The sequence below is a fragment of the Colossoma macropomum genome, unplaced genomic scaffold, assembly GCF_904425465.1.
Source record: "Colossoma macropomum unplaced genomic scaffold, Colossoma_macropomum, whole genome shotgun sequence".
Classification (NCBI taxonomy): Eukaryota; Metazoa; Chordata; class Actinopteri; order Characiformes; family Serrasalmidae; genus Colossoma; species Colossoma macropomum.
The window spans coordinates 29,427,113-29,441,770 of NW_023494785.1; the positions used below are offsets into that span (position 1 = coordinate 29,427,113).

The 14,658-nt window shown below is 38.5% G+C and overlaps 1 protein-coding gene across 1 annotated transcript in view; it reads left to right on the forward strand.

Moving 5' to 3' along the window:
* Positions 1–1,609: 1,609 nt before the first annotated feature.
* plekho1b (pleckstrin homology domain containing, family O member 1b) overlaps positions 1,610–14,658 on the forward strand; it is a 28,303-nt gene continuing 15,254 nt past the window's right edge. The window contains exons 1-2 of the mRNA XM_036590152.1: positions 1,610–2,001; positions 3,625–3,771. Of these exons, the coding sequence (XP_036446045.1) occupies positions 1,975–2,001; positions 3,625–3,771 (174 nt within the window). The 5' untranslated portion in view covers positions 1,610–1,974. The remainder of the gene's footprint in view (positions 2,002–3,624; positions 3,772–14,658) is intronic.

A 14,658-nucleotide genomic window follows, 5' to 3' on the forward strand; every position in this document is an offset into this window, starting at 1 on the left:
CCATGACATATTTGACTTAGTCACCCCGAATCTCAAACTAATATTACTGGAAAAGGCTCCAAAAACTTTCCAACTTAGTTACACCAACCAGCTTCTCCTTCATGAGGGAACAGCATGACCATTAAAGATGGCCTGTTAAAGGTTTAATTCCTATTCATTTGTTTAGATTTATAAGGATGTGCAAAGATGACTTTGGAAATATATCAGCATCAGTCACATGTTTGGATTTGACTCTCCAGAAGAGCACAGTGTTTCAGTGACACTGGGCTAGGGGCTGAAATAACTTTTCATTCACTTTTCTACACTTTATTGCATTTGTAACCTTACAGACACAAAAGTTATATTTCTCTAATCTTGATTTAAGTCAATGTACAATACGCATCCACAACAATACAACATTATGTCCAACAATATCCATTCACCTTATAATTAATGAATTGACCTACTTCAAAGGGGAACGCCACCAATTTTTTTCAAACATTCTGCATAATTCAGTAGGTGAGATGTAAATAAAGTCATTCAGGGTGGTTTGATGTGAAATGGTTCATTGGAGGGCAACTTACTGACTCAGATTTCTTTACATTGGTGGTGATTGGAACCAGGGGTCACAAATATAACCATCTTATTTACTTATCCAAAATGACCAGTGAACCACACATCTTCTGAATTTTTGTATGTAATGTTGATGATGTTAAAATCTGAAATCTGAAACTCTGAAAAATAAGTTTTCTTTTGGGGACTGTTTGGCCTTACAACATCCTTCATGTTGCCCTCTGCCATGAATAGATTTTAACAATGTGTTTTTGGCCAGAAACTATCATAACCATTTCATGTAATAGCTTTCTTTCAGGGAGCTTTTAGAGGCATTAAAAACTTCAGATGTCAGGTTCCCATCACCTGAACAATTCTGACTCTGTAAGTTTCTCTAGAATGTAGCACTTCACATCAAACCACTCATGCTAACCATTCAATCATATAGGAATTAAAAAAAATAATAATGGCAGAATTCCCTTTTAAGTGAACCCACTGCTGTCACAGGTGTCCGAATCCGTGGGTACAGCTTGTATAATCTCCATAGAAAAGCCTTGCTAGTAGAATGAGACGCTCTGGAGCAGCCACACGTGAGTCTAAGATCACCATTCCCAATGCCAAGCATCGGCTAGAGGGGTATAAGGCCCCCCAGCACAAGACTGTGGAGCAGTGGAGCTGTGTTCTCTGTGGTGATGGAGCTCCCACCAAAACCTTTGGGATGGGCTGGAGCTTGTGATCCAGAACTGATCATCCAACATCAGTACCTGACATCACTACTGCTCTCCCTGCTGAATGCAACCTAATCCAATCTGTTCCAACAAGCCTTCTCAGAAGAGTAAAGACTGTTACTGTAGCAACGAAGAACAGACTCAGTATCAATGTACTTGATTTCATAATAAAATGTATGAGCAGGTGTCTACAGACTTTTGGACATTTTGGTGGACCGCCTGAGCATCTGAAACGGCTAAGCTCTTTGTGTCTTTGTGTTCAGTTTGCGTGTACCGCCCCCTAATGCTGCCCACAGGGGGCGCTGTGGAGGGTCCACAGCTGCAAGTTCCTCCAACCCATACAAGTCTGGAGCCACTTCTAACGGGTGGAGGAGAGGTGGAAACAGAGATGGCAGCGCTCTTATAATCTGCGCTACTGAAAGCCAGTTTTCTATTGTTCTCATTCTGTGTAAGTGGGAGTTGAAAAGCTGCGCGCTGCATGCTGAACGCTGCGGAGCCGGAGGACAGAGTGTGGAAGAAGACAGGCGAGAGAGAGAGAGAGAGAGGGAGAGGGAGAGGGAGAGAGAGGCGGCGGTGTGAGAGACACGACACCGCACGCTAGTTTTCGCCTCGTCTCCTCTTTCTTCCAGAGGCTGGACTTGTTTGAAGAAAAGCAGATACGGATACGGCCGAGGACGCGGGACCAGTCCGAGGGAATTCGGCGAGAGACCCCACGATGAAGAAGAACAATTCAACAAAGCGGGTAACGTTACGGCTCCCGACTGGGCTGCTTTCTGCATCTGCGCTGTGGCTTCAACTAACGTGTGTCCTACGAGGCTGAAGTTGGCTTCTTATTCCAATTTTCCGTTCCACCTTAAACGGCGCAGCAGTTCGCGTCACTCTCTGGTGTCTCTGTAGAGCGGCAGAATGGAAGTGCTGCACCGTTTAAGGTGGAACTGAAAATTGGGAGACGAAGCCAACTTCAGCTTTGTATGCGTCTTTGTGTTTAACACTGACGTCTGGAACGTAGCCGTTTAGCACACATGCTGATGTACGCTGGGCGAATTTGATTGATTTCAAATTCAGTATCACGATATTTTCCAAATAAATCTCGGTGTCGCGTTATCAGATGATATTTGAGTTAGCATTAAAAACGGTAATTGGACCATGGTTTCTCAGCACTGCTGCACTAAAAGAATGTCTTATAAACCGAGTGGCTTGATCTGACTGAACTGTTTTGTGCCTTTAAAAGTACACCAAAGGGAATAGGGCTGGGCAATATGGCCATATTTTATCGTTATCATGATAAATTAAGCGACAAAATGCTTTTCTCAGCATATCGTGGATATCATCAGTACTGACTAATTACGTTTCATTACAAAATGAGCATAAATAGGTCTGTTTAACTTAATTTAGTGCAGTTTTAACAATAATCATAGTTGTATGTTGTTATTATTATTATTATTATTATTATTATTATTATATGTGCCACTATAGGTTCTATTTTGCCTGTTCCAACTTATTAAATCTCAGAAAAACTAAATATCGGGATGCATAGCGTGAATCGTGGAAATGTTATAAAGTCTTGTGATACAGTATTTTCACCATATCGCCCACCCCTAATTAGGAACCAGCATTTTGAACTCTTACCAGACAGAACACACGTTTCCAGAAAGAAAACTTAATACTTATACAGTTTTTATGAATTTGAAACTGTTCTCAACTCACAAAGTGACATACATTACAGTTAACTGTGAAGTCATGGAAAAACAAATTGATTGGCTGAAGGAAACCACTAATTTATGGGGATTTTATCATGGATGTAATGCTCACAAAAAATGTTGCTAACACTGAAAGGCAATTAAAGCGTGTCAGTATCATGGTATACTGATATATAACGGTATACAGACAGTATATAACCCAGCCCTGTGTTGAGCTCTATTCTGTAATATTGTAGTGCTCGTTAGGCTGTGGCATGGGCTGCCAGACTTCATCGCTGCACTTATACAAATGACTTGTTGCCGAACTGACCGCTCTCCAGTGTCATTTCCTTTGCCTTCTCTTGTACTGCTTGGTAAACGGTTCTACACGTAGGCCCGGTTCACAGCCTGCAACAAATAGTCTTGGCAAGTTGTAGAGCTAGAGCCCTATTCTGTTATCACAGGAGGGAGCATTGCTAAAAGTTCAGCCTCTACACACTCTCACTTGATCTAAACTCTTGTGTGGAAGGACAAAGAATCTACATGACAAAGGAGAGGTCTTGGCGTCTCCACCTAGCCTATCGAGATTTGGTGAAATACCTCTTTGTACCTTAGTGAGCCACTCAAACAATCGGGAGCCTATTCCTCACTGCTGTGTCTCCTTTTTGGTTTCTTTTAAAACTCAGGGCTTGCAGGACACCAGCCAGCACCCTGCTCAACCAGACAAAATCGGCTGGATCCGTAAGTACTGTGGCAAAGGCCTCTTCAGGGATATATGGAAAAACAGATTCGTCGTGCTAAAAGGAGAGAAGCTCTACATCTCCGAAAAAGAGGTTAGTATACATTTGGTGATATGAAGCACTTATTTGCTAACGTATTTTCATGTTTTTTGTGATATTAATATACTGTTCACTGAACAGTCATATGTCCAACATTAACCTTGTTTTTTAAATTCATACACTTTTTTTTTATACATAAACTATAAACTTTGCATGTGTATAATATTTGCTGCATCTAACAGGGGCTGGTTTGTGTCTAAAGAAAAAAAAAACATTGGGCCTTCTTCACCAACCATGCTTAAGAAGAAACTACCTCTTAAAACCCACTTGAAGATTCTGTCATTCACCAATGTTTTCGTATTTGAGATTTGTTCTAAAAACACGTCATGAATCTGATGTAGACCTTTTCTTAGGACCTTTCTCAAGATCAAATTTAAGAAAAGACTTAGGAAGATATTGGTGAATTAGCCCCGTTGTTATTAATGCTTTCTAAGTGGCTCTGTGTACACTGAACAGTTACACCACATAAAGCTGACGGAAGGTGAACTGAAAGAATTTATACATGATTTCAGGTTTATAGTGTGGAGAATACTCACAGTCAGCTTACGCTGAGCAACATGTAAATAGTAAAAGATGTGAAATGGAGCAATATGCGTAGAGATCATTTACATTGTAAATAATTCTACTTCATTGTCTGACAAATCAGGTGCTTTTGTCAAGCTGATGATGAGTGAAAGCTTTCTTGTTTTCTATGCTGGTTCATGTAAATGTTCACTTTTAGAAGAATAAAATAGAGACCCTGACACTCATTTTGCTCCAAATATGAGGAAGTATTTAATCCAGAAGATGAGAAGTAATTCTCTGATTCATTTCTAATTCACATGAGAAGTGGAACTCTGACTGCTATATTTACAATATCATTGTCTGTAAACAACAAATCAGGAACTTTAAACAGGCTCATGTCAGAAAATGTCTCTGAGCTTTTGAAGCATCTACAAGGAATTGCTATGTTTAGATGCAGTAAACCTGATGGAACCAAATTCATCCTAGCTCAGTTTGGCTTTAAGGATGTTTAAACAGTAACTGGTGTGTTGTTTGTCTGCAATGCCTGATGCCCCTCCTGCACACACAGTGACAGCTCACTGAGATCAATGGTCATCTGCTTTACAGCTGGTCAGGGAGTTGTTTTAGGAGTTGGCAATGGTGCAGCACTGTTACCAGATTGATTGTTTTTGCAGTCCTTTCTGTACAAGCTGCTGTTTCGCCTTGTTGATATTTTGCTTTGTTTCATAGCTAAAAACTGTAATAGCACCTTGAAGCCTGAATTTAGTCTGCTCTTTTTGTCCATTTATATAGACAGCAGTCTATTAAGTGGCCCATATAATGGAAGACCAAATTTCCCGTGCTTTTTAAGTAGTTTGAAGTACTATGTAAACACTGTTAAAGTGTCAAAACATACCATTCACCACCCAGTCTATAAGGTCCATATATGGAAATGAAGCTGCAAAAACAGCCCCTTTTGAATTCTTGGTTTTTAGTGATGTCAGCACAACCAACTAATTTACATACATCTATCTAGTCAACATACTGCAGCTTAGCCCCACACATTAATATTGAAGTTCAAAAGAGTGTTTTAGCTCTGAGTGCTGTTTGAAAGAGGCTCAATACAGATCAGCCAGTCAGAACAGATATAATTTATCTTGCATCTGTCTTAAAAGGCACAGTAACAAAAGCATAATTCTGTGGAATAAAGAGAGGTTGGAAAATAGTCATGTAAAAATTATTTAATTATTTATGTGGTCAAATGTCAAAGTAGTCATGTAAAATAATTTATGACTACTTTGACATTTGACCACACAAAGATATAAGTGGACATCAGGGGTAAAACATAAAGTACAAGAAAAATGTACGATATGACTGTCTAAAACGTAATGAAATGTAATCATTTATTAGTAATAATACAGTAATATTTCAGTTTTAGGTAACAGCAACAGTTTCCTAGCAGTATTGCATGCCTGTGTTGTTGTCCTAGTGTGTGCATTTTTCTACTACACCTGTTGCTGTGCAAGCGAGCAACTGTCCCCCTCTGTCACTGTCCCCTGATGGGAGTGACAACACTCTCCGTGGGAAAATGTACTGAGCTGAGCAGAGCCAGCCACCTACATCACGAGCCTGTTTGTTTCAGCAGTAATAACCAGTTAAATGCAGTCAGATGTGCAATCTGCATGCGTTTCAAAAAAGAAATTGCACCACCTGATCGTGAAGGATGTATTGTGGTATACCTCAGTCTACCATGCTCTCCAAAAGTAGTGAAACAGGGAAGTCAGTATTGTTTTTACTGTATTATCTTTGATTTGAAGGTAAATGAAGAATGCACACATTATTATCTTTTATTTTAAGTAGGGATGCAAATTTTGGCAAGTTTTCTTTCTGAGAGATGATTAATTGCTAATTAATGATTAATTGCAGCAAGTCTAAAATCAAGGATGCGACCCATCAGAATATCAGTTATAATGAATAGTTCTGGTTCTGAAATCTGATTGGTTAAGTCACATTCAAAGCGATTGTAAAATACTTACACACAGTTGTGCTGCGCAACTGAATTCTGTATTAATGAGATATTGAAAAGTCTTCCTTGTATAGACTGTGGAATGTAGTGATAGGTGGGGCCAGGCATAAACATGTATATGAAAGGCCCAAACCCATATTACAGTGTGGTTTGGATTAAACTGAGGGGCTGAAAACTACAGTACTGTTCAAAAGACTAGGACCCCGTTTGCACCTGGTCACTTCATGTGTCTTGAGTATTAGGATAATATCTGGATAAGGCTGAGCCACATAAAAATGCAAGTGTAAACACACCCAGACACATTTAAAACAGGTGCAAATCTGATCACTCAAAGCACTTCAGGAGGTGGTCTGAGACACATTTGACCCACATGTCAGTGTAAACGCATCTGTCTCTCCAAGACACAGTTGACAACCAAAACCTCTCCCAGTACATCCAAGACCTCTCCCAGTACAACCGAAACCCCTCCCCATGCAGTACATCACTGGTTGCGTGATCCATGTCTGCAAGGAGGATAGTCATGGAGGATGCACATGGTTGTGGACCGGACGAAATGAAATGCTCAAGAGCAATAATGAACAGACACTACAATGCAAAACAAACTGCAGACAAAAAGGCTGAACGGATAAACAGTTGGTAATTGGTTGCCATGTAATGAGCAGATTTGCATATTTTGACCCACAGCAATCAGATTTCAGTCAGACGAACCAGAGACGCAATTGACTACCCAGTTTTAATGCACATGGCTAAAATCTCATCAGGATACAGTCCAGATACTAGTCACATAAAGTGACCAGGTATAAACGCAGTCTAAGGCACCTAAGCACATTATTTAAAACCATTTATCTTGGCAGTAAATATGTTTTTGCTAGTACAAACACTGTTTAACATTAGAATAGATGCTAACAATCTATAGTAAAAAGTAACAAGAATTTCTTTGTTTAAAAAAAAAGTAGTCTTTTTATGTTTTGTGAGCTGGTTTAAAGAACAAAGTTGGGTTACAGATTTCACCTGGATGCTCCTAGCAATTACATGGATTTTACAAATTACATCATCAGCATGCTTGATTTAACATAGTGAAGCATTGATTAGGAAGCATCGATTAGTCAAATCAGGTTAGATGATAACTACAGATAATACTGGGCTGCCATGAGGAGAGGCTTGGAAATGGTTAAATGAATGTATTTTATTTGTATTTATTCTAACATCAGTGTCAGTGTGTCATATAAACAGCATTGTGTAATATGTCCATTATTAAATGTTACAAAGTTTAGTAAATGGCTGAAATACATAATGATGAGTTACTGAAAGTTCCACATTCTGAAGTTCTAAAGTTGTATTTATCACTCATTACTAGCCCAAGTTAAGATGAATGTAAATGCTATGACGGGAGCTAGCTTTGGCTCGCTGTACTATAATAGCTTTCTAAAGCTGTCGGCGTCCACCACGTCCTTCTCGATAATTTTGCGCTTGCATGCGTGATTTCTTCACGTTGCCGTACATCATACTTTCTCTCAAAATAGTTGTATGTGTGTAGTTGTTTGCTTATGTTTCCTGAACACCTTTTTGAGCACATGCTTCATTTTTCAGTAGGTCTGTCTAACGGAACCTATTGCGTTCTTATACGTACAATTCAAAAACGTTCCTTAACATGAATGATAAACCCACCTACTCAATTAGAAAATGTTGTTACAATTGAGCTACAGTTGAATTAACATTTTTAACGGATAGCATAAGTTGAATATTTGTTGGTTAACAGTTAATCTGTTGTTCATTTACATCCATAATTTGTAGTAATTCTTCATTTTATTGTTATTGCAGCCTCTTTTGGGCCTTTTTTAGCATATATATTGTGACAGTTGCTTATGCTGTTGCTTAAACTGACTGTTTTTTAAGTGTCCATAATGGTTGAGCTTATTTTACTGAGTTTTATTGAGTATCTACTGACTCCCAAGGCTACACAGCAGCAAATGTTAAAACCAGGAGTGCATATTCATACATTAATTCGTACATTGAATAAGCAACAGGTATGTGTGCATAGTCAATGCAACTAGAAGCACTGAACCATTTAAAACAAAAATTCATTCATCTGTTCCACTGTGCTCTTGTAAAATGCAGGGGCTGGACAGAACATTAAAATGGAGCTGGGCAGTATGATGTTGCTGTTGCTTCTTTGAGCATATCATGGATACCATCAGCACTTAAAGAACTCTGACCAAGCACATGTTTAATTGAAAAAAGAGAACATAATTAGTCCTATTTAACACAATTTAGTGCAGCGCAGTATTTAAAATGTTCAGTAAAAGTCACTGTGCCCAGATTTTTTGAAAGCACTTTTTAAATATGCTGTTAGTACATGTGTCAGAATATTGTGATGTGATATTTTTGCCATATTGCCCACCCCTACATTAAAACACACATGGTCAATGGTCAAATGACTGAACCATCCCTATCTCATAACTACATAACTTACATATTAGTTTCATATTAATTACCAATTAATTTATAGTAGATACTGAATAATAAGCCTAGGATTCGAGGATCCAATGGACATATCATATTTTGTGTTAGTAGTGTGTCACTAGTTCATGTATGAAATGGATGATGCAGCATAGCAGCTGATGAGATGCAGAGAAGCAGCTCCAGTCTATTTGGCTTTTCCTCAACAGGAACATTGTTAACATTGTGCCAAGCTAAGGCTTACTGAGAGATCTAAGGGTGCCTTTCAGCAAGATTAACACCTTGATCCAATCATGGACACACTATGTGGATCAGGATGTAACGTGACAGGCCACCAGTGTATAAAGCTGTGGAAGAAAATACATAAACAACCGCTCCTCCCTTCAAGATACATATTAAATTCAGAGCAGCTACAGAAATTATATAGCATGTATTACACAATAGTATTCTTATAGTATATCTTAAGATTAATAGTAAAATAATAAAGCTATGGTTTACCTTAAAGGGTTAACTGGTTCCTATAAGCATGAGTAATATAAATGGCCTGTTATTCATTTGGCTGTTTTGCAGCGAAGACTGAGTGGGCTAAGTGAGGGTAAGATGGAATGGGTTTGAGTCATGCTCACGCAGAAAACTGTTTGCTGTGCTCAGCATCAGATCAAACAATGCCGAGCCAGCATATGGCTCGTGGCTACAGGGAGGATTGACCCTTTTAGCTAGTGCTTAACAGACTGAGGTTTCATCATTGACTAGATGTTTCGTGCAGCTGTCTAGACAGACACCCTTGATGAACCAGCGCTGTTGTTTTGGTGTAATCGTTTATTAGATGAGGGACAAACAAGAGGATTGCCAACATTTTCACGAAGACCCCTAAAGATCCCTGCCAGCTGGCACAGTTAATAAAACACCCTTTTTCTTTAAACACTGAGACATCTGGCAGGATTTCATTGATTTTCATTGACTTGTGTTTAGACTCAGGAACAGCACCGGATTTCACAAATGATTCTGTTCCACTAACAAAACATATGAAGGGAATCGTGTCAAATGGAATAAGTGGTAGAGAGTCAGTGGGTCACTGTAAACTGAGCCAGTGTCCTCTCTTGCGCTCAGAGGGGTGTGGGCCCTAACGTGATCTCAGCGCTGGAGTCTCTCCTCATCTGTGCATGGGATCAGATTTCCCACACTGACGGGTGTCCTCATAGCGGAACAGCTGTGGGGAGAGGGACAGTAGTGTGGGAGAGCTTAGTTTCACTCTGTTTACTCTCTGCTCTTTGTCTGACTCATCTTTGTCTCTGTGTTTTTTTAAGTGTATTTTAAATACTTAGTTAAAAAATTTGATTGCCCCAATTTTCCCCTATTCGCCAAATTCAGGCTTGTGTTTCTCCTGCCATAAAATGGGAAAGCTCAATGTGCTGCCCAGCTTGGATGAGACACTGACATTAGGATGTAATTGGCAGGCTAACATTTGCTTCCTAGTGTTTGTTTTTGTGTAATATGCGCTAATATTTTGGCCAAAGTAAACTTCTCAATTTATTTTCAAATGTAAATATGCACTAAATTCAGATTCAAGGTCCAGTGCAGGGCTGATCATTGATACAACAGTGCAATACAGCAGCGTGTGGCGGAGGAAAGCTGGCATGTGCCATCTAACATCTGAGTTCGTCACAGTACCCTTTAATCTCAGAGGTTCTTGTTCCTCAAAGAACACAGTTTTTCTGCAAACAAATCTAAGTTTATAGTAGTTTTATTAAAATGTGGTGTTGAAAAGATGTAAAACTCCAGTGAGGGTTGTTTTTTTTGCATCTTTGCTGTTTTATCATTGAGTGTGGGTGTTTGCAGACATCCGGCAATAGACTACCTATAGAATTCTTCCAGTCCCAATAATCAATAGCAGATCTATTTGGGACTTTCTTATAGACTTGACAGTCCAAACAGTATTTAGTGTTGGCTTAAGGAACTATTAACATCATTCTTATACATTTCAACAGAAATAGATGCAAATAATTCACCGTCCCAGTGTGAATTGTGACACATTTAGTTGCACATGAATTATTCTAAAATTCAATTCAATTCAGTTCAGCATAGTATACATCTATTTGTATACTGTGCTTTTTTACAATGGGAATTGTCACAAAGCAGCTTTACAGAAAATCCAGGTCCAAGCTCCAAATGAGCAAGCCAAGAACAACAGTGGCAGGGGAAAAACGCCCTAAGAGCAAGAGGAAGAAACCTTGAGAGGAACCAAAACTCAAAAAAGGGAATCCACCCTTCTCTGGATGACACCAGAGAGCCAAACAATAACACAACAAGAGCAATCTAAATAAAGAATAAAGGTTTGACAATGAACATAGAACAGTAAATACTAAATAAATAAAAGAACTGAGCCTGTCAGTGGACAGAAGTGTTTAGATTAACCAGCAACAACCGATGACAAAGAGTATCAAAGGTTAAGTAGATCTGTGAAACTAGTAACGACCATAAATGACCTCCTAGTCACACAAGTGCACTTCCTTAAAATAAATGTATAGAGAATGTATTCCCTATACAATGTATTCCCTGTATTTTAAAAAGAATTCTGGGCTATAATACTATTTCGGCCCTGCATTTATAACACCACATACATACAACCTTCAAAAGGTCTTCAAAAAATCTGCCATCCAGCCTGAAACAAATCATGCAATTAATCAAGACATTTTTGAAATCTGCAGTTTGCTTCTGTGAAGCTAATGTGGAACTAATAGCCACCATTTGGCATCACCTACGTGCATAAATCAGTGATCAAACTAAAAACAGTAGTAGTTAATTGTTTGTTTAATGCAGACTGTATGCCAGTTCAGAGCAACTTCACTGTACATACTCCAGTGTATTTATGTAATAAACATGTTATAAATGTTATATAACAGCACTAAAATTGTCGTAATTGAGTATTTATAAAGCTTGTAGGTTCAAACCTTAGGGTATAATGGAAAAATTTAAACTCTACTGTAATATTGCACATTCTGATGTTATCATGTAAGATAAAGCAGCAGGAAGGCTTTGTATCATTGGTGCTCAAACATTTAAAGTATTAGCTTTTTACTTTTATACACAGGCGTTATTTGTGATAAGAGGCAGATGGTTTTACTCCAAGCAGTTCAAATGAGAACTTGATAAAAGAAACAGACAACCCACAGGATGCACAGTGTCTGTACACCATGTTACTATTCCAAATAAGGCAGCGTGATGATATTTCTGTATGTTGAAATGTTCCCCTGATCTCTGTTCTGCTTTTCTCGATACATGTATGTGGGTGTAGTCACATGAAAATGTCCACATCTCCAGTTCTTCAGTGTGATACAATGTCCTTTCCTAGTATGTTTACCACATGCATGACCAAAAACATGTAGTAAAGCAGTTTCTCAGTTTAAGCCCTGTTAGACATTTCATCATTCCATAGTGTAAAATGTGCGTCATTAGTTGGAGACAAAGATGTGCAAGCTTTCATGATGCGTATTCCTGCCATCTTTTGCTCATTTCTTAGAAGCTACCCATGATCAAAACTCCAGAGAATAGGTGTGGACCGAAAAAGGCAATTCAGTGGAAATACCAGAAGTAAATGCTGTTGCGTTGCAGGTTTAAATATACCTAATATGGGTACAAGGATGATATCAACAGTGAGATAAAACAAAACCTGAAAAACAGTTTAGAGGTTAATTATCTCTTATGCATCATCCAATTAAGACTGTATTGAGCTATATTTTATGTTTTAGAGTCTTTCACTACACATCTAGGATCTAAAATAGGCACGTGGATGGGCACTCGAGTACGGTTAACCATTCAAGTTGTCAGTATTCAAATACTGAAATCACTATTGGGATACTTAATGTATCACGCAAAATGGAGACAATATTAAGACAGTCAATTCAATTCAATGAAACACAGCTTTGATGTTTTTGGATGGCTCTTCAATGGTACTTTAGTAAAGGGGATGTTCTAGGAAGAACCATGAGTTCTATATAGAACCATTTGCATCATCAAATGGTTCTTCGCATGATGAAATAGTTCTTCAGATTGATGCAGAATGTGTTTTATATGGTTCTATTTAGAAACTTTCTGAAAATGGCATAAATAGGGGTTCTACTACTGCCACAAGCTTGGCATCATAACAATAGCAGAACCCTTTTGGTGCTATATAAAGAGTCATTTATTAAAAAAGTTTCTATTTGGAACCATATGTAATACATTCTCCATCAATCTGAAGAACCATTTCATCATGCAAAGAACCATTTAAGTATGAAATGGTTCTATATAGAACTCATGATTCTAACTAGAACCATTCTCTTTAGTGAAGAACCATATTTTTTAAGAGCATACCTGCAGTTAACTGGACATCTGTTCATTAACACTTGCAGAAACTCAAATATCAGAATTAGTCTGATTTCACATCCCTTATCTAAAATGCTATGGTTTACTAAGCATGTGCCCAGGTACTCAAATAATAGGCTCACTGTTCCAGGTTCCAGTGTTTGAATACTGAGATTACTAGTTGGTTATTCAGTATGTTGCATTAAGAGAGGGGGAGAATATACAGGCCAGCAATTTAATTACATGCTATTTAGTGACATTTCTGCTCATGTTTAAGTTACTATATTATACTTTGCTGCAATGAAACACATGTGCTTTGATGTTGTCTTGGCTGTAACTAGGCTAACTACCCTAGCTGCCCAATCACTAACACTTACAAATACTCAAAAATCTAAGTAAATCACATGTACATCCCTGCCTTTCATATAGCTTACTTTGCTTTTCATAGCATTTGTTTATAACAAGGTGGTAAAATATGACACCGATATGGCAGGATGACAACATACTCCTATATGCTTCTCTAGCCCTGCTGACAGATAACCAGAGATGTTAGAAATGAGGAGACAAGTCACTGGTTAATATATGAGTGGAAAAGCTCGTAACACTCAGCATGGTGTCCGTTTCCGAAAGAAGTCCCGTGCTTAAGAAAAAGAGCCAGTCAGCTTGCTGGTTATACCATGAGGGAGGAAGTTTCAATGATATTGGGGTGTGAGCGATGAAAAGCCCCACCTCGTTGCCAGAACAACCCAAAAAAAGTTTTTTTTTTTATGCGTTATTGAGCCAAATGCTACAAACTAATTTTCGTTTTTTTTTAACAAATTTTACCAGTGATTTCAATTATGCTTTTAAACTGTTATTTGACCTTCAGTTTCGAGTGTTTTGGTCTCACTCCATTCTAAGAGATATAAATCTGGTCTTGTATGGCTGGAAATAACTGCCTGGCGGCATTGCAAAGATGGCTGCCGATTGAACAGACTTCCCTTTAAGGACTTTGCAAGTAACCTCAAGTTATTTTAAGTCATATCAAGAGCTGAATGTCCATTGCAAAACAGATAACAAAAGGACACAAGACTGTGTCCTTGTAGAAGGTACCAGTGCACAGACGAATGCATTTGAATGTAGCTGCATTGGTAGTTTGGCATTTCACGTTTTTAAAGTCTTTTTTACTCCTGGCATTCATGAGCGGTTCTGTGTGGGTGTTCTTCTTTAGGCTCCTTCTGAGGTCAGTTTATGAGAGCTGCTGAAGGTTACGACAAGTATTTAGAAGAAAGTAAAGCTGAAAGCACTATTTAAAATAATGATTAGCTCAGTAAAATGGCGTTGTACTGTAATCACCACATGGCTTTATTTCTTTTTAAAGATGGCCTGAAAAGCCCTAGTCATGCCTTATTTTTTGTCGAATGACTGTGCTCTTCCCTCTGTAGCTGTTTCCTACAGTTATGGGTTATTCGCATGTTACTAAGAGGAATAACAACAAAAAGAGCAAGTGAAGGAGGACAGTTATTCAACTAGATTAATACATGTGGAGCATCAAATAAAATCAGTTCATTTCACAGGTCAGGCCTTGG